This window comes from Electrophorus electricus, chromosome 2, assembly GCF_013358815.1.
Source record: "Electrophorus electricus isolate fEleEle1 chromosome 2, fEleEle1.pri, whole genome shotgun sequence".
NCBI lineage: Eukaryota > Metazoa > Chordata > Actinopteri > Gymnotiformes > Gymnotidae > Electrophorus > Electrophorus electricus.
Window position 1 is genome coordinate 30,721,440 of NC_049536.1, and position 17,534 is coordinate 30,738,973.

General features: G+C 40.2%; 1 protein-coding gene across 1 annotated transcript in view; it reads right to left on the reverse strand.

Moving 5' to 3' along the window:
• The window catches only part of LOC113578553 (inactive dipeptidyl peptidase 10), a 64,330-nt gene extending 47,034 nt beyond the window's left edge, over window positions 1-17,296 (reverse strand). Inside the window, exon 1 of the mRNA XM_035522483.1 lies at window positions 16,676-17,296. Within this exon, the coding sequence (XP_035378376.1) occupies window positions 16,676-16,732 (57 nt within the window). The 5' untranslated portion in view covers window positions 16,733-17,296. The remainder of the gene's footprint in view (window positions 1-16,675) is intronic.
• Window positions 17,297-17,534: the final 238 nt, after the last annotated feature.

Below are 17,534 nucleotides of genomic sequence, written 5' to 3' on the forward strand. Positions count from 1 at the left end.
ATCAACAGTACTGTCACTCATTTTGGTTTCCACCTAAATGCCCTTGATTTTGAAAGCTAGTCCCAGATAATGTGCTGTTTCGCAGGTCACAAGTGCCCCGGTCTCTATTCTGTTTGTGGCTTGTTAGTTTAGGACTGTTGGATGGCTGAATAGTTGATTTGTCAGTTTATTTCACTAGAGCTCTCAGACATTTTCCCCCCACTACATGCATAATGGGCATTTTAGAAATTCACAATTTTACAACCATTCCACTGAAATGAACCTCCACTCAAGCTCAACCATTAATACACTTCTTAGCTCATGCATTAAAATTAATACTCCTAATCTAAATACATGGCAATTAGATCATTGTATTAATATTGTACACTCAGCTCTCATTTAGAAAATGATACCAATCATTAAAGTCCAGCCTCACACTAACTCCTTAACCTGGCACCATCTTTCACAAGCTGTGAGTACATGTGCCTCACCTGCCCTTTCTCCCAGATGTCCCTGCACACAGCATTTGGGTTTCTTATACACCAGTCAAAAGGAGGTTGGGCGAATATTGATTTAATGTCAGTTGTCTAATCTGTTCTCCACCACAGACTCATGTCAGTAAGGGAATTTACAAACCTGGGCATGCCACGGCAAGGATGATCATCTATAACTAATCGATTGACTCATGGCATCACTCAGCGTGGAGGTTCTTGTCTCTCTTTACTGATTAGCTTTGCCTGTTACCAAGAGAAATGTCTCACAGTGCACAAACACAGCTGAGTAATGGAGGGCTGGATGCATATGTCCTCCAGAGTAATGACTGAAATTAGTCAAGTGCTGCATGCAGCTTGAGAGTACCGTGGGGCTTCCCTAGAGTCTGGGCTCACTCCTCTCATCAAGACACACAATCAAAACTTCTCCTCTGCTGTCAGATGCTAAAATTCCACATGAATATGATAACTATCACAGAATGCACTGGGATGTAATAACTAATTACAGTGACATTTCATGTTCAAAATGATGCACTGACAGACATAAAAGAGAGATATACTCAAAAACTGCGGTATGGTTGCTGTCAGAATATTTGAAAGTTCTGATGCAACAGTCATCTTTTGTGCTTATTCTGCTCCTTTTGAATTTTCGGGGACTGTTGCATCAAATATTTATGAGATCACTTGGCATATAACTGCATGGGGAGAGACCTCGGTCTGCAACCAAAACAAGCACAGCTTGCTGAACAACAGAGACAATTAGCCAGTTATGATTACTGGCACTGAAAGATGAGACACACAGTAGGTTGGATTTGAAAATAGTGCCATCCAACCTAGACAAATTAGAACTCGTAGGGGTGATATTTTAAATGAATTCAATGTTTCATAAAAAAAATAAAAATAAAAATAAAAAAGTCTGTTGCTTTCAACCTTAATCACCCAGACAGCAGGTTAAAAATAACTGACATGCCCCTGCACCTGTGCTGTAGGCTTTATGCTTAATTACCCAGTATAATGAGATTACCGTTTTTTCAAGCTAAAATGTTTACAGTATTAGAGAATTCCAAACATTATGCCTTATGCCTATTCTGTTAGCCTTCCCCTTACAGGGTCTGACAGTTCCACTGTTACACTCTCTCTCTCTCTCTCTCTCTCTCTCTCTCTCTCTCTCTCTCTCTCTCTCTCTCTCTCTCTCTCTCTCTCTCTCTCTCTCTCTCTCTCTCTCTCTCTCTCTCTCTCTCTGGCTGACCTGGCTCCAGGAATAACTGCTCATCGCTCCAGTCAAGAGGAGAAATGAAAGGCAACACTGTGTGCATAGAGAAAGCAAGAGCGAGAGAGAGAGAGAGAGAGAGAGAGAGAGAGAGAGAGAGAGAGAGAGAGACAGACAGATGGAGGGAGGGAGGGAGGTATGCAGGGCTCCTCACTGCTACTTATTGCTGAGTGCCTTTATTTATGCTAGTCAGAGGCAACAATTACACATACAGTACACAAAATATATGACACCTTTTGTCAACAGAGCAGAGCGCTTGCTCTCTTTCCCTCTACTTCTCTTTTTTGAATTCGTTCAAAATATCACCCCTGTGAGTTCGAATTTGTCTGGGCTGGATGGCACCATTTTCATATCAAACCTACAGTGTGTCTGTTCTTTCCCCCACCACAGATTCAGTGTGTATTCAGTCTGTACCTGTGCTGAGGGTACGGGTGGCCAGCAGAACTCCAGTCCTGTTCTCGTTAACGTCAGATTGGATCGAGTCCTGTGGGGCCGTCAGCTAATTGCTCTGGGTCACAGTAATAATTGCTAAAGCACCCACTGGATTCCACACCATTAATGAAGTTATTTAAATCGTGTCACCTTTCACCACCTTCTGCCTGCACTTTCTCTCTGTTAATTGGGGGGCAGGTTTGAAAAATTCTGGCATAAGACGATCAATGTCCTTAGCCAGTAAAATCCTCCCTAAAATTCATTAGAACATCCCCCCCCCCCTCCCTCCCAGGCATGTGATGCAGTTGAAATGACCATGGACCTTTTCAGAGCGTTCAAAGAAACTCTGGGCAAAAATCTTTACTCTGGAAGAGATTAGGTTTGGCTCCAGGAGGACAGTAATGTGGGGTTTTATGTGTTATCATACTGTGCGAAACTTCATCAGCTTACCTTTGAAATTTCAAACCTATTTTTTTTTAATCCAGGGATGAGTGATCATAGAGGTAAAAGAGAAGAGAATACTCGACTGTGTTCTGTCCTGGCTACGATAACCATAAAAAAGAAGCTTGTGTTAATGTGATATTCCTCTTATTGAAAACATGTTCCAAATAAACATGGCTTACACCAAGACAAGTTAATTGGTTTACTGTAAGTTTCCCGTTTTTGTTGGGATTTTTGAAGACTTTGGGAACCATGCTCAAATCCACTGGAGCTGTGGGGGGAGAAGATGTTTCTGCATTATACGCAGGGAACACAAGAAAACATTTTAATAAGGCCCAGGTAGGTAACCAGCAGGCTGATCCTGTGAGGCAGTGTCACATTTATTGTCCTCTCTGCGTGGCCCTGTTACATGATTAGTTTCTAATACCAAGGACACTGTAAGAAAAGAAAACTTGAGTGGAGCTACAAGCAAGGAAATACAGATATGCATAAGACAGGCAGTGGTTGACTTGTAATCAGAAGGTTGTTGGTTCAAGCCTCACCACTACCAAGTTGCAACCATTGGGCCCCTAAACAAGGCCCTTAACCCTCAATTGCTTGAGTTGTGCTCACTCGTAATTGTGAGTTGCTTTGGAATAAAAGTGTCAGGTCAATGTAAATAAGATGTTACAAGCCATAAAAACCTGTGTTATTTTTAAAGAACAAAAGTGACCTGATCTATTTAGTAATACTGAAAATTGTACAATTATTAATGTAACAAAAATCAGGAGAAAATACATCCTTAGTCACACCCTTGCAAGTGACTGCAGTATTGCTTGTAGAGTCACAGAGTCCATATCTGAAATGAAAGTTATTTAATAAATAAAATAATTTAATAACTGATACTTACGAAATAGTGATCCGTACAGACACCTTAGACTCATTTTTAATTGCTACTTGCTATGTCACCTGCATATAATTTGCATATCACTCTAAAATGTTATGAAAAGTAATAATTTTACTTTCTTGTACTCTGAAAAGGCCCCAAATTGCATTTATAGATATGCACAAATTTGGTTTATTGTAAGGGACACTGATAGGTAGGCTATATCCAGCCAACATCAAATCAACATCATTCTTCCAAAGGAATCATGAAGTTAAGCTGGAAAATGATCACTTCAAAATATAAAGCCTCATGTAAATGTTGAAATGGCACAAAGGCTGTGATCTCTCCTCTCTGTTCTGTTTTCTACCTCAGAGGGTGCGTGAGAATCTTTCTGTCTGCTTGTCTCTGTCTCTCTCCTCTCATTCTGTCTCAGAAAGCCTTGGCAGTCAAAACCAGAAGCCAATACACCATGAATTTTAATGAGCGTGAATGTGAGTAGAGGCTGTAGATAATACAAGCCCCCCCACCCCCCAAACATCCCACACCATACCACACCCTACAGGGCCAGATTCTCTCTCCACTACACTGACCACTGAGATCTGGATCAGGGAATATTCATGGTGTGATATTCATATTAACTGTCTCATCCAAAATCACTTTTGCAATCACTTTTATCAAACGTAAAGCCTTCACAGATGTCAAATACCCAAGCCAATAACATCAGGTTTTAAATTATGATTTAATTGATTAATTTGTGGATGTTGGCTGGTGTGCTGGGAGTGAGGAGCCATTTCCTACAGTGCCTTTGATATATCCGCTCTGGTGTCATAACACCACACTTGTTTTTCTCCTGGGCTCAATGCATGGAAGTTTTTTTTCCAGTTAGCTGTGTTATTTAATCACAAAGCCAAGACTGCCCAATAAAAAACAGGTCTCCAATCTCCTCTCCTAGCTGACTGCATCTGCCCTTCACCATCTCATTTTAATCCTTAGCTCTAGATTAGCTCAACCTTCACTTAGCAGACCCTTCACTGCTTGTGTGATACCCTCTCTGATAGTAGGCACAATGATTTGTTCCTATCAAGCACATTTGATTTTCTCTCAAGTCATACAAATGATTGTACTGAGCCATCTTTAAAATGACAATTTTAGTAACTCTGCTTAATATCAGTGTTCTGAATAGCTAAACTCTACAGTGTCCTAATTGGCAAAATAGTTATATAAGCAATTCAAAACAACAAAAAATTGACATATGTAGTTATAAATGCTTATTCCAACATGAGTAAGCTTTCATAAACTCTGCTTTTATAACTGTTATAGAAATTAACATAACTATTAATACCTATGTCAAGTGAAACAGCATTTTGTTGACATGATGTTATGATTCTTTCTAGGTTAAAATGACAGTATGTTATTACAGCTGAATTTTTATCTTGGTGAATTTCTGGTATGTCAGACTTCATGATAATGAGATTAGATGGAAATTGAACAAAAGATAAGCACTTCAAAAACATGCATTTGTTGTACTTGACACTCCATAAGATTCACATGAATTACCTTGTAAAACACTATTAAATAGTGAAGGCTGTGAAACTGAATGTTAGAACACTTTTCACACACTCTTGGTCCACTGTACTTAATATTTCTTCCATTCATAAAATTTAGGACATTTAATAATAAGGCAATTTTCCAAACTGTTATGAAAGTCTTCAATCAGAATGAAGTTTACAACTCTATCAGCCTATTTTCAATTTTCTGCATCCAGACGGCTCTGATAAATCATCAAGTTTAGCCAATTTATATATTCCAGCCTCTGCTATTCGGTGAAATGGTCAAACTGTGCAGAGGATGTGTTGTCATTTTCTAACTCTTCACATTCTAGCTCGGAGAGGATGGGGGGACCACTGCACTCAGTAAGATTGTAGCAACGCAGCAGCTACAGCTGTTTATTAAGACCCTTGTTTACAGTATGCCATATGCACCTCCCAGTGGTAATAAATAAATAAATTCCTTCATACATAAATACATAGTAGTAATAAGTACATTTTATTTATAAAGCATTTTAGCATTATTTTACATATATAAATCATTTTAAAAACAACTTGTATTGACCAATTTTATACAAACTGCAATAAATAAGTATTTGCCTTACATTTACAATCTACCTTACAATATACCTTGCATTTGGCCAAATTTAAATGAATACATAAATAAATGACTTGTATGAAATAAATTACTCATATGAAAACCTATGAATCACATTATTACTTTTTTTCTTAACATATGAATTATAACAGTTTCATCCATAAGGTCATTTACTTCATTCCTTCTCTTTGCATGTTTCACTGCATACAGAGAAAAGGTTTTGTGTTGATCAAAAAACTCAGTTGACTGAGTGAACAAGTTAGGTTATTTGATTAGAAAAGCCTACTAACTAAAAAATAATCATTCAGTTATTAATGATCACACATCTGGAATAGCGGGGTGATAAATGCAGTCAGATGGCTCCACAAAGTGTAGAAACAATGAATAAGTGTGTCTACGATATAGTGCATTTTGGCTTCAATTGATTACAGCAATAACGTAACTCAGACTATCAGTAGCGGCGCACTTGCGCTCTCTAGTGGTTAAGAGATGAACAGCACAGGTGGCTTAGTGTAGCGCAAACGTATCAATGAGCTGCAGCAGCTGGTTAAGGCAACTAGCTACCTCTAATCTTGAACATTACGTCTAAAAGCATTATTAGGATATACTAAAATTAAGATTATAAACAAACTTAAATTAAATTATATACTTAAATTATAAACAAATTTAAAATGTTGGAACGCTTGGCTTGGAACACTCTCAGTGTGTGTGTGTGTGTGTGTGTGTGTGTGTGTGTGTGTGTGTGTGTGTGTGTTTCTATGGGCAATAGTGTGTGTTTCAACAGACATTTAACATATAACATTTCCCTTCAGTTTGGACGGTAGGGCAAAGGGAAAATTGATCCAGCTATTGACGTGGTTATTGATTTTTGCAAGTTCTTCCTAACAGCTTGAGTGGGCCTGCCAAAACTATCATTGCTACTGCGAGTGCCAGCTTACAGTGAGAAATGTGACCACAGAGCCAGCAGCATAAGGCCTGCTGCTCTGTCATCAAGCTGTCCACAGCCATCTGCCTGTGCTCATATTCAAACAGTGTGGCTTTAAATGCTATATGGCTTCATGTCCAATTGTCTGTAATACAGCAAGATGTGACCGTTTTTCCCGCAGTCAGTTGTATGTACTAAAGTCAGTCAGTATGTACTAAACTCTCTGCCGAGCCCATCTTTACTACAGAAGCAGCCCCAGATCTTCCTTTGTGCTTAAATGAACAGAGACAATGAGATTAATCAGGAAGTGCAACTGCCAAACAAGCAGAAAAGCTTCGAAATATACCATGAGTTTAACAGTGAAATATACCATGAGTTTAACAGTGAAATATACCATGTGTTTAACAGTAAAATATACCATGAGTTTAGTAGTGAAATATACCATGAGTTTAACAGTGCTATTGAATACATACCTTAAATGCTCTTGGATACTTTCATGCTCAATAAAGTGCAACTACTATGGAAGTTCTAAACTACTATGTTAGTTTTATACTAATATGGTAGTTCTAAAAATTGTTCTATAGTGTTCACATCATTAGGCTATTACAACTACACTTTAAGTTTTATTCCCAAATGATCAGGATATGGATATTGAGTTTTATTCCTATCTGTCATTTGTGTGTGCAGGTTTTGCACAATATTTTTGGTTCAAAGCAATTTTTAAATGGTTGCCTTATCTCAAATATCAGTTTTTTGAACCTCAAATCATGTGGTTTTTGCTGTGAGTGTAAACCATGCTCTATGTTTAATTTCTTTTCGACGTGCCCTTTTCTGACAATGCTCTCCTTCACATATTAAAAATGTGTGTGCTACTCGGGAACTAAGGCTCTTTCAAATGCTCATTTAGATTGCTCTAATTTCAAACTCGCTAATCAAACTGTCTTTAATGTATGTGACACCATGCAAGCAGGAAAACTGGAGACTTTCTCTTGCAAAATAATCAGTCTGGAAAAGATATTGATCACAGGCAACATCCTTTTGCCGACATCACAGCCACAGAACTATTATTTCATCCTAAGGTCAGTGCATATATCTCTAACCAGAGCAATAGTCTCTTGATTTTTTTTTTTCGCCCTGTTAAGTTCCCCCACCCCCCGGGACCCACCCTGCTGCTGACTTCCACTTCTACGGTAGATCATTTCATGACATGCTTTGAGCAGAAGGTCATTAACTCATTCAAACATCAACCTATCAAGCCTGCCCAAGCTGACAGCTCCTGTGCACAGCACACTGCTAGCCTCTCAATCTTTCACTACACTCATTATGGCCAGAGTGCTGACTATCAGTTATAAGCCTTTGTGTGTGTGTGTGTGTGTGTGTGTGTGTGTGTGTGTGTGTGTGTGTGTGTGTGTGTGTGTGTGTGTGTGTGTGTGAGTGTGTGTGTGTGTTTTATGTTCAATTAGTGGTCTTTCTCCTGGATTGTTTCTGGCATATACTATATGCACCTATGGTCTCGTATTTTCGAAGAGTACTTAAAGGAGCAATAAGTCATGTTTAACACCAAAAAGTAGGAAATAATATTTATGAAATTGATTATTCATTATTTATTTAACTTTTCTATAAAGTGCAACTCACATGAGCTGAAGAATCAAATTGCTTTGTAGTCCTCAAATAAAGCAGTTTATGCTCCATAGAGCAGGCTCCCCATGTGGAGGTTGCCATGTTTAAAATAGATTTCTCTGAACCTCTGAAAGATCCAGGCCAATAGGTGTCAGTATAATGTCTGTTTCAGAACATTATGAAAAATAATGGAAAAATAACTTATTGCTTCTTTAAATCTATGCACTGATATATTCACACTTTTGAATGTAGCTTGTTGCAGCATAGATGCTGCCCTTGTTCTATACGTTTGCACACTATACTTGCAGGATATTCTTTTTCTTTTTTTTTTTGCTTTAAATGTGTCTACACCCTAAAGTAACTAAATTGTCATGTCAGTGTACAGAGTGGAAATCTGTAGTTCTGCTTTTACCCACATGGGGGCACATATATCTTGAGAGCCCTGGTATGTTAAAAAACATTCACCCTGGCATTAATGCTATTTCGAAGTCTACAGACACATGCAACGTGCATTACATACATGTGTCAGATTTAGTGTTGGCATTGTAGCATTTGCACAGCAATTCCATAGCAATGTTTGTGTGATGGCAATGAATATACTACTGAATTTCTGTAACACTACTGTCAGTATGTTACTGAAATATCAGCATGACAGTTAAAGCAGTATTTGTGCTAGTTTGTACAAGAGCATGACCTGTATGATGTGACTTCCATTCCATGTATTTTGATGAAAAAAAGTAAATTGTAATGAAAAGCAGTGAACACCATCAGTTCACAGGCATCTCTCTCTCTCTCTCTCTCTCTCTCTCTCTCTCTCTCTCTCTCTCTCTCTCTCTCTCTCTCTCTCTCTCACACACACACACACACACACACACACACACACACACAGAGTTTGTTTGTTTTTTTAAACATTTACATGGAACTAAAACATACTCCTGAGGCTATCACATCTATTATTGGTTTTTCCTGAACTGGAGCATTAACTGCTGACCTTAGCTTATGGGTGTTGCTTAGTAAAACAGATAACTGGGAAAAAACAAAAAAAAACAAAACAAAAAAAAACACCATTCAGCAGTGAAGGCTACAGCTGTCTTAGAGGAAAATAAACTGAATATAAATTTGGACTCAGACCCCTCCGCAGTGGTGAGAGTGTAGCAGCAGCTGCTTTACAGTATTAGCGCAAACCTCAATAGAAATGTTGGTTCCTTTAGTATTCGGAACCAGTCCATGGTTATCAAAATACCTCAACTGCTTCACGTTTGTGATATCACCTATAGAACATTTTATCACTACAACTATAGTGGCTTTCATGGAGCAAACACGGGGCTGCTGAAGCCGTGGTGTACCACGCCCCACGGTCCCCTCACCACGTGGGACGTCACTCAGTACTCTGACCCACAAACTGGAAATCACTACCCCAATTTCTTGGTGGCTGCCCTTCATCTATCAAAGCTCAGCTGAAGACCTTCCTCACTGCTCTCTTTGCTTTACCTCATAGTCTACACGATTTTTTCCCCATCATTGTCATCTTTTTTGAAGTGACCTTGACTTTTGAGAAAAGTGATATATAAAGAGATCAATAATAGAGCAATAGAAAAAAGAATAACACTATGCTCTCTCTTCGGAGCAGCTTTTTTGCTGATATCGATTAGGATTTTAACCCTTGAACGCATCGGACCCCTCTGCAATGATTCTATCCCAAACTGATCTACAAACAGCAGCAATAGTCTAAAACTGTCAGCACCTTTCAATATTTTGTCTTTAACATATACATTGACTGTGCTACAAATTACGAATGAGGAACTCCTTAGGAGGCAGAGAACTAATGAAACAAACGGACAATGGGTAGGGGTTGTTAATGGACACTAGTGCCCTGGGCCATGCGTTTTTTATAGAATTTATAGAATGAGATATTCCAACTTTAGTCACTTCTTTCCACTGACCTTTCCACTGAGTTTTATTATCATGTTTAGTTAGCTGGGGCTGAAAAGGAAGAAGGTCAAGACTCCTCCAACATTAAGCCCTGCCCTGTCCCTGCTCCCTCACAGGGCACTCCCCCATGGCAACACAGTGCCAGAGCTTTCCTCTCTCCCTCTCACATACTGCAACCTTTCACTTTCGCCCAGCTCTCACCTCTGTTTGCACTCCATGGCAACAGTAACTTGGCTACAGCCAACCAGAGGGCTCTCTTGTGCATAATTGCATTGGTAATTGGGGGAGGTTGCGTTTGTGAGTGTTTGTGCTGGCAGTGTACAAATACTTCATCAGTCACACCAGGCTTGCAGGCTCTTAGAGGACCAGGCTTTTCCGCTCTAAGCCCACCAAATGAAATCGCCGCCTGCCACGTGTCACAGCTAACAGCAGAGCACAGCATGACTTCCTGCTTCTAGTTGACTGTGTGAAACTCTCTCACGCAGAGAGAGGGAGAATTAGATGGGAGTAAGAGAATCACAGGAGAGAGGCCACGGATGTGGTGTGAATTCCCTGTGTTCCTCTGTTCCTTTCATTCCCGAACACGAGTTAGATCTCATTGTGAACACTTCCGCTATATGGATTAATTAGGCTATAATTTGAACTGCAGTTAGTGATATTTAGGTTAGTTAAACCTAACTCCGGAGTCACGCTTTACATCCTAATGTAGTTTTTTTTTAATGTAAAGTTTCTATTGTAGTTTTTCTCAATTTTTAATACTCACTGCCTGGTATAGAGGTAACAGCATCCATACAGGCTGTGTTCATTTATTCTGCTAAGAGAGAAAACACAATCAGGAAAGAAACAGATCACCATACAAAGCAAATGCGGCGTTGATTCGTGGCCAGCTGGCCAGGAGGGAGCAGACAGAGGCTGCTGAGGATGGAGAGGTGGTGAATGCCCTTCTAGGAGCAGTGTTGACGTGCTACGTTCCAGCAACGGCGTTACTGTGTCCTTGAAGAGCAAGCTGCAGTGATGTCTGACTGGTTCTCCAAAAGAATGCTGTATTGTACATATGATTTTCTAATGTAACATTTTCTATTCTCCTTAACAAGGGTAATTTTTTTTTTTTTCAGTTGCTTACTTGCCACCATAAATTTGCATTCACTAATCCAGTTTATGTTCAATTTATTTTCAATTTGGGATTAAGGTTGTGCAGTTGTAAGATTGAAATGTACAGTTTGTACAGTTTTCACAAAACGATGCAAAGTCTGAAGCATGCCAGCAAAAGCTTGTCGAATAGACGCTACCCTTGGCTAAGATATGACATAACAAAAACAAGAATATTCCAACATACTGTCAGAGTGGTCACTGTAAGACAAAAACCATTAGTGAACTGCAAAAAACGTCTAGAGAGTTCTGAAGCAAAGTCTTATGAACAGATCTGATGAAGACTAGGTTGTGCCAGAGGAAAATCTGGGAAGATATTAAAAAAGGAACTGCTCGTCACCCCAAATATGGTCCACAGGAAGGACTCGTAGTCCAAATCACAATAATGTTTGATCCGTGTTGAAGGTAGTGTCATGGCTTGAGCAGGTACAACCGCCAGTCAGTGGAACTGCCTCGCTTGTTTTTATGGGCAAGGTGACAGCTGACAGCGGCAGCAGGACGAATCTGGCCTTGAGGCTAGATGAGACGCAGCCTAAAAGAACAACTCCAAAAGGCCAGTCTATAGTGTGCACTGTGGAGCTCTCTGTAGTGTTCGCTGCAGAGTTATGCTGGAATGCCAAGCCAAAACAATACAGACCTGTGTGACTATTCAACACACAGACTACATGAACTATGCTGTGTACTCACCTCTGTGTATATCTTAGTGATGGGTTAAAAGGGTGAACTGATGGAGGAAGAGAAAGATTGCAAGCACAATCAATCTTATATTAACCGCAGTCATGATTTTGGCTTCTATAATTATATAACCATAAAAGGCAAAAATTACGACATTTCATTTAGAACAGTGCCTGCTGCAGCAGAAGCGGGCATTCAGCTGTGCTGCTAGCAAATTAGTGCTGTGATGAAATTTCTATTGTGGAGTGCACTACGAGGGGAAGGAAACAGCCTGAGGTGTTACTGGTCAGAATTAAACAGGTGGGTGGACTCACGAGCCGTGCGCCCACTAAGCTCACTAAGCTTAAGTAATGCTATGACTGATCTATGGCCCTAATTTCCTAAAGTAATTAGCACATACAAATTTCCTAGCTTGTGAGAAGACGACAACATGCTGGGTGAGGAATCTGTCACGTTCCAGTTGGTGAACATATTACAGAAACTGCAAGTGCAAAACATTTTATCACAATGCTTAGTAGGTCTAGTCCTGTTTGTGCAAGGCTCTGGAGGGTTGGATGGATGTCTTTAATATCTGCAATGTGTGTGTGACATCTGTCTGCTACTTTTAATCACCTCAAAACAATCTTTAATCAGGTCTCACTTTCTTTTATGGCTGACATGGTTCTTCTTTCATTTCTTTCCCCCTTGCTCACCCATTTAGTTTTAGCTTTTGACTGGTGGACGTGGAACTCTGGCCCCCTCTACTTTCGGTGGTTTCAACCTCTCCATACACAGATAACATCTTTATCTTTGCTCTCAGGAAATTTCTGTGTGTGTCATGGAAGAGCAAGAAAATTGTGCAGTTTGAGTTACCTCTGGAGATTGAGTCACAGCTCCAGTTTGGAACACAAATTTGGCACATTGCCACTATTACTAAGCTTTTAGTGTATCAAGATTTAAAAAAAAAAAAAGAGAGAGATGCAGAGAGCACTTTCTCATTTTTTCTCAGAAAAAAAGCAAATCGCACAAGCTCTTGTTTGCATACAAGGTCCAGTTCTTTTCAGTCTCTAGCACTGAAGTCTTGGATGAAAAGCACTAAATTACTAGCCTGCACATACACTAAGAGAAGAAAAAGGATGATTCTTGACCTGGTTCTATACAAAAAAGAAAAGCTGTATTCACCTAATCTAAAAAGAGTAACATGAACTTTACACCCTGCTCCAGGAAAGATGCAATATTATGGAGAAGAGAAGAGCAGCTTTTCTTTCCAGATTCTTCTCTCCTTTTTTCTTTTCTGAACTCCCAGCAAAGGTTCGCCCCACAGTGAGCTTTCAATGTTCGACGTGACAGTCAGTCCCAAACAGGCTGCTTAATTCACCACAACTGAATCGAATACTTCATTTATGAGGACTTTTGCTGCCTTTCCCAGAGAGAGCGCTTCACTCGCAGTGACTCCATCTCACTAACACACATCATACCCAGGGTGTGTTACCCAAACCCTCATGGTCTGTTTTTGACATACAGTACTTACATTAACCCTCGTTGTAGAGCAATGAAATTTGCTCTCTATTGGAGCACTACAGATTGCAATAATTTCATGCAGGATTACATTTAACCACTGGAGGACAGTGATTTGACAGTGATTTGATTGCTCTAGTAGGCAAGAGGGCTATTGTGCAGCATTTCTTGAATTAACCGTCTGGATCTTTTGAATTTAACTCATGGTTACCCAATGTCAAGAAGGTGATCGGTTGTCTAGTCAAGCATACTAACACTGGCAATTAAAAGGACGATAAAGAGGAAGATAAAAAATTGCACAAATGATTATACATTCTAACTCGGCATCATCAACTGCAAGGTAGAGCAGTTTGAAATGCGGTGTTGATGGCACAAGTGTCTATGAAGGCAAAGCCCATTGTGCAGTGTGCACAAAAAAATGGGAACAGAAACAACTATGACTGGGTAATTTCAGCATTCAGAGGCAGGCAGATAAAGATTGCCAAAAACCTTTTTAATGTTTTTAAGAGTTAGTCTGTGATTTTAAAGGCATTTTATTTGCATCGATTTTATTTTGCATTCCTTTCAGATACCTCAACAGCACACAGAAACAGTGAAAGAGGCCCATATGAAGGTGTTTGCATATAAACCAATACAGCCTGATGCTGCTACAGGCATTTCTACTTGCTGGTAATGAAGATAAATAAAGAAACGGTATAAAGATCTGGTAATGACTTGGACGAGACAAATGATCTTCAAGCAGGATCACCACTTTCTAGTTTTAAAATCACAGAGTATATCTTGAGCCAGCCAAGATTAAATGTTATTACCAGAAGGCAGTAGCAAATTGTGGAATGGTGTGAAGAAAAAGCTGGATAGAAACCAGAAAGCACAGATACTAATAACTGTGTAATCTGTGGGGAGGAACGTGTGAAAGGACTTGATGTAGAACTTGTTATGCTTTGGTGTTTAATAAAGTTGTCCAAAAAAAATCTGCCCATCCATGAGCAAAACATACCAAAAGAAGCATCGTGAAATATTACAATTTTTCAGGTGAAATGTATGTAAGTCCTAAAATACATCTCATCCATTTAGGTCTTTTTCTTTGAAATATCTTAGCAAAATTAATGTTTGGCATATCTCAGGCACAGTGATGTGTGGCGTATCTCAGGCGCAGTGAGCACATCTCCATACATGTCCCCAGTCCATGGTTAAAGAGCCCATGAGACCTTTTTCCTTTAAAACACATGATCCCCAAATGCCAGTTATACTTGTGTAAAGATAATGTGAATCTCATAAGCAAAGTGGAGCCAAGTTGTATACATTTTGTGAAAGCTGAATAATTTTTAAAACATAAAAAATGCAAAGCATTGATATTAGTTCTAGGTTTGGGCTAAGAAAATTTGAATTGTAGGTATATGTAGTGAAATATATATAATTCATGTGTGATATAAACATAACCCTACACCCCTACACCCAGTCAGGGTATAAAAACAAGTTGTTTGTATTTGTGTGTGTGTGTGTGTGTGTGAGAGAGAGAGAGAGAGAGAGAGAGAGAGAGAGAGAGAGAGAGAGAGAGAGAGAGAGAGAGAGAGAGAGAGAGAGAATGTATCTGTGTGTTTTCAGGACAAAAGTTGGCATGACAAAGGTGAAGTGCTTTTAATAAAAGCTCTTTCATTTAACAAAATTGAAAGGGCTAAAAGACTTATTTTTATAAAGGTTAGGATTATGTTTAGAGTTAGGCTTGGAAATTCTAGTTGCATGTGTGAGGGGAGAGAGAGAGAGAGAGAGAGAGAGAGAGAGAGAGAGAGAGAGAGAGAGAGAGAGAGAGAGAACGCTTAGTGGCAGGCTGATGATAGATCCTTTGCTCACTTTAATTGGACTGAACGCTTCATTGATTGACCTTCTGTCACAGCTGACCTTTATGTTCACCCAACCGCTGTACTCAGATCAGCAGGTAGAAGGCCTAACAAAGCTAATAAAGCTGACATCGCCATCGCTGTATGACTTATGCATTCAGGAGTTTATCAGATGAAGAGGCCACCTACTTACCACTTATCAGTCTTTTCGTTCTGCAAGGTTCTAATAGGCAGATAGTCATTAATTATCGCACATAGAATACAGAATAAAGAAGTGAGAACTTTTGCTTTTAAACTACCCGAAAGAAGTCAGTACTCATCAGCGCGCCTCCAGCGATATTTCTCTCAACAGCACACGCTTCAAATCAATATCGCCTCTGAATCACCGAGAACGCGGACCTGCTATGTAATTGTTCACATACACATATCCAATCGGCTCCGGTTCCGCTGGCTCTCGTTGTAGATATCAAAACAAATTAATAATAGCCTGCAGTTCAAAAGGCTATTAGGAGTGAACTCCCGACCCCTCTGAGTCCTGGGTGACATGCGATTAAGCGGTCATATCGGGTCTCTTCTTTCAGTGTAATATGGGGCAGATGAAAGCAGCAAGTATCACACCTCTGTCCATATTGCCATATTTTACATACTCCGCGCCACTAATATGTTCTGCACGGAAAGCACAGCGTACTGAGTGGGCGTTGAAATACTGATAGTTCATTTTCAACTGTTGAAACGGGAGTTGATTATGCGAAATTCCCTGGAGATGTCAGCAAGTTGCAAACTCGCAATATATCAGCAGTGGCTCTCTGCAGCGGTAATGCAGTTAACTAGCACATCAATATATGACAGAGCAGGAGGTTACATTTTGTGCCTTGAAAGATTTGTTTCTATTATCGCACAAGGCTACGCTTTGCACTGGGATGATATGCGCACACGCGCTCGTCACCGCTGCATTCGACGTGCTTGGAATTACAACGCCTTGATGCATTGTGCACGGGTAATTTTGTTTAACATTGTTCTAATTGCTCAAACTGCATGCATGTGTTTTAAATATTTTCCATACGAACTCTTTTAGCCCGTTTATTTTACACCACCAGCACCTACCAGTACAGCCATTACCAAAAGGCTATGTCGAACGTCTTGAATACAGCATAACGTTGTAATAAATCTGGTTCGAGTCAAGTGGCAATCCGTTACATAAATAAGAATCATGGTAGCATGGTTAGGCACGTGGAACATGCAGAGTGTCGGGACCCTCTGCGCAAAACTATCCATCATTATTTTCCAACTTTGGAGCAGTGAGGCGCGAGCGCCAAACTTAATCTTCCCGACCAGAACATTGCAGGATACTGAGCAACGCGGCGGTGAAATCTTCAGGCTGGAGAGCAGTCAAGCAAAAGAAAACAATAGCCTTACCTTTATGGTTTTGGAGGGCTGACACTTCACTTGAGAGACCGTGGCGGTTTGGTTCATCTTTAAATTGAAACGCAGTCACAGCCTGATTGAAATATGGAAATTGTCGTACCTAAAGCAGCTATAATCCACTCCAGACACTAAGAACAGCAGCAGAGAGCCTACACAACCTCTCTTCAAGCCTTATGTTCAACAGTGAACAAGGCGTGAGTCGTGAATGTGATGCGCAATATGCTCAGCTGAGTCCACCAGTGGTCGCCTGTCTCTCCTTCCCTCGCTCTCCCCTCTCTGATATTTGCGCTACTGTCCCCGCTGGGGGTACCAGTCAGGCTGAACAAAAGATGAACTTAGGCTTCTTTAGCTACAAGTTTTTTTTTTTACTATCATATTAATCAGAACCACACACCATATGTGGCAATTATTTATAACTTGTTTACAACTGAATTCATAAAAGGTGTAAACGCAAATCGATTTATCGATTACGGTTCACACGACCGACAACTGCGCTCACTCTTTAAGTCTTTCTGAGAACTGTGCGTGATAAACTATTCGCCTGATAACGACCGACCGATTTGACCGATGCTGAATGTCCACGCGATGGGATCATTTAAGCATAAGAAATGTATTGCCGTTCACATGAAGCGCTGTGTTGCAACACCAGTGTGACCAACGCGAGCCAACCCAGTAACACAAAGCACCCCCGCATCTGCGGCACGAGGCGGTGGGCGGCGCGCGGCTGATCTGTTTCAGCGCGGAACACTCACAGCCGGATAAATGCACTGACTCTGGACACTCAGCGGTGGGGGAGTGAGGTGGCAATAAATAGAGCGAAAGCGTTTGTTTAACCGCAGCACAGCGTGTA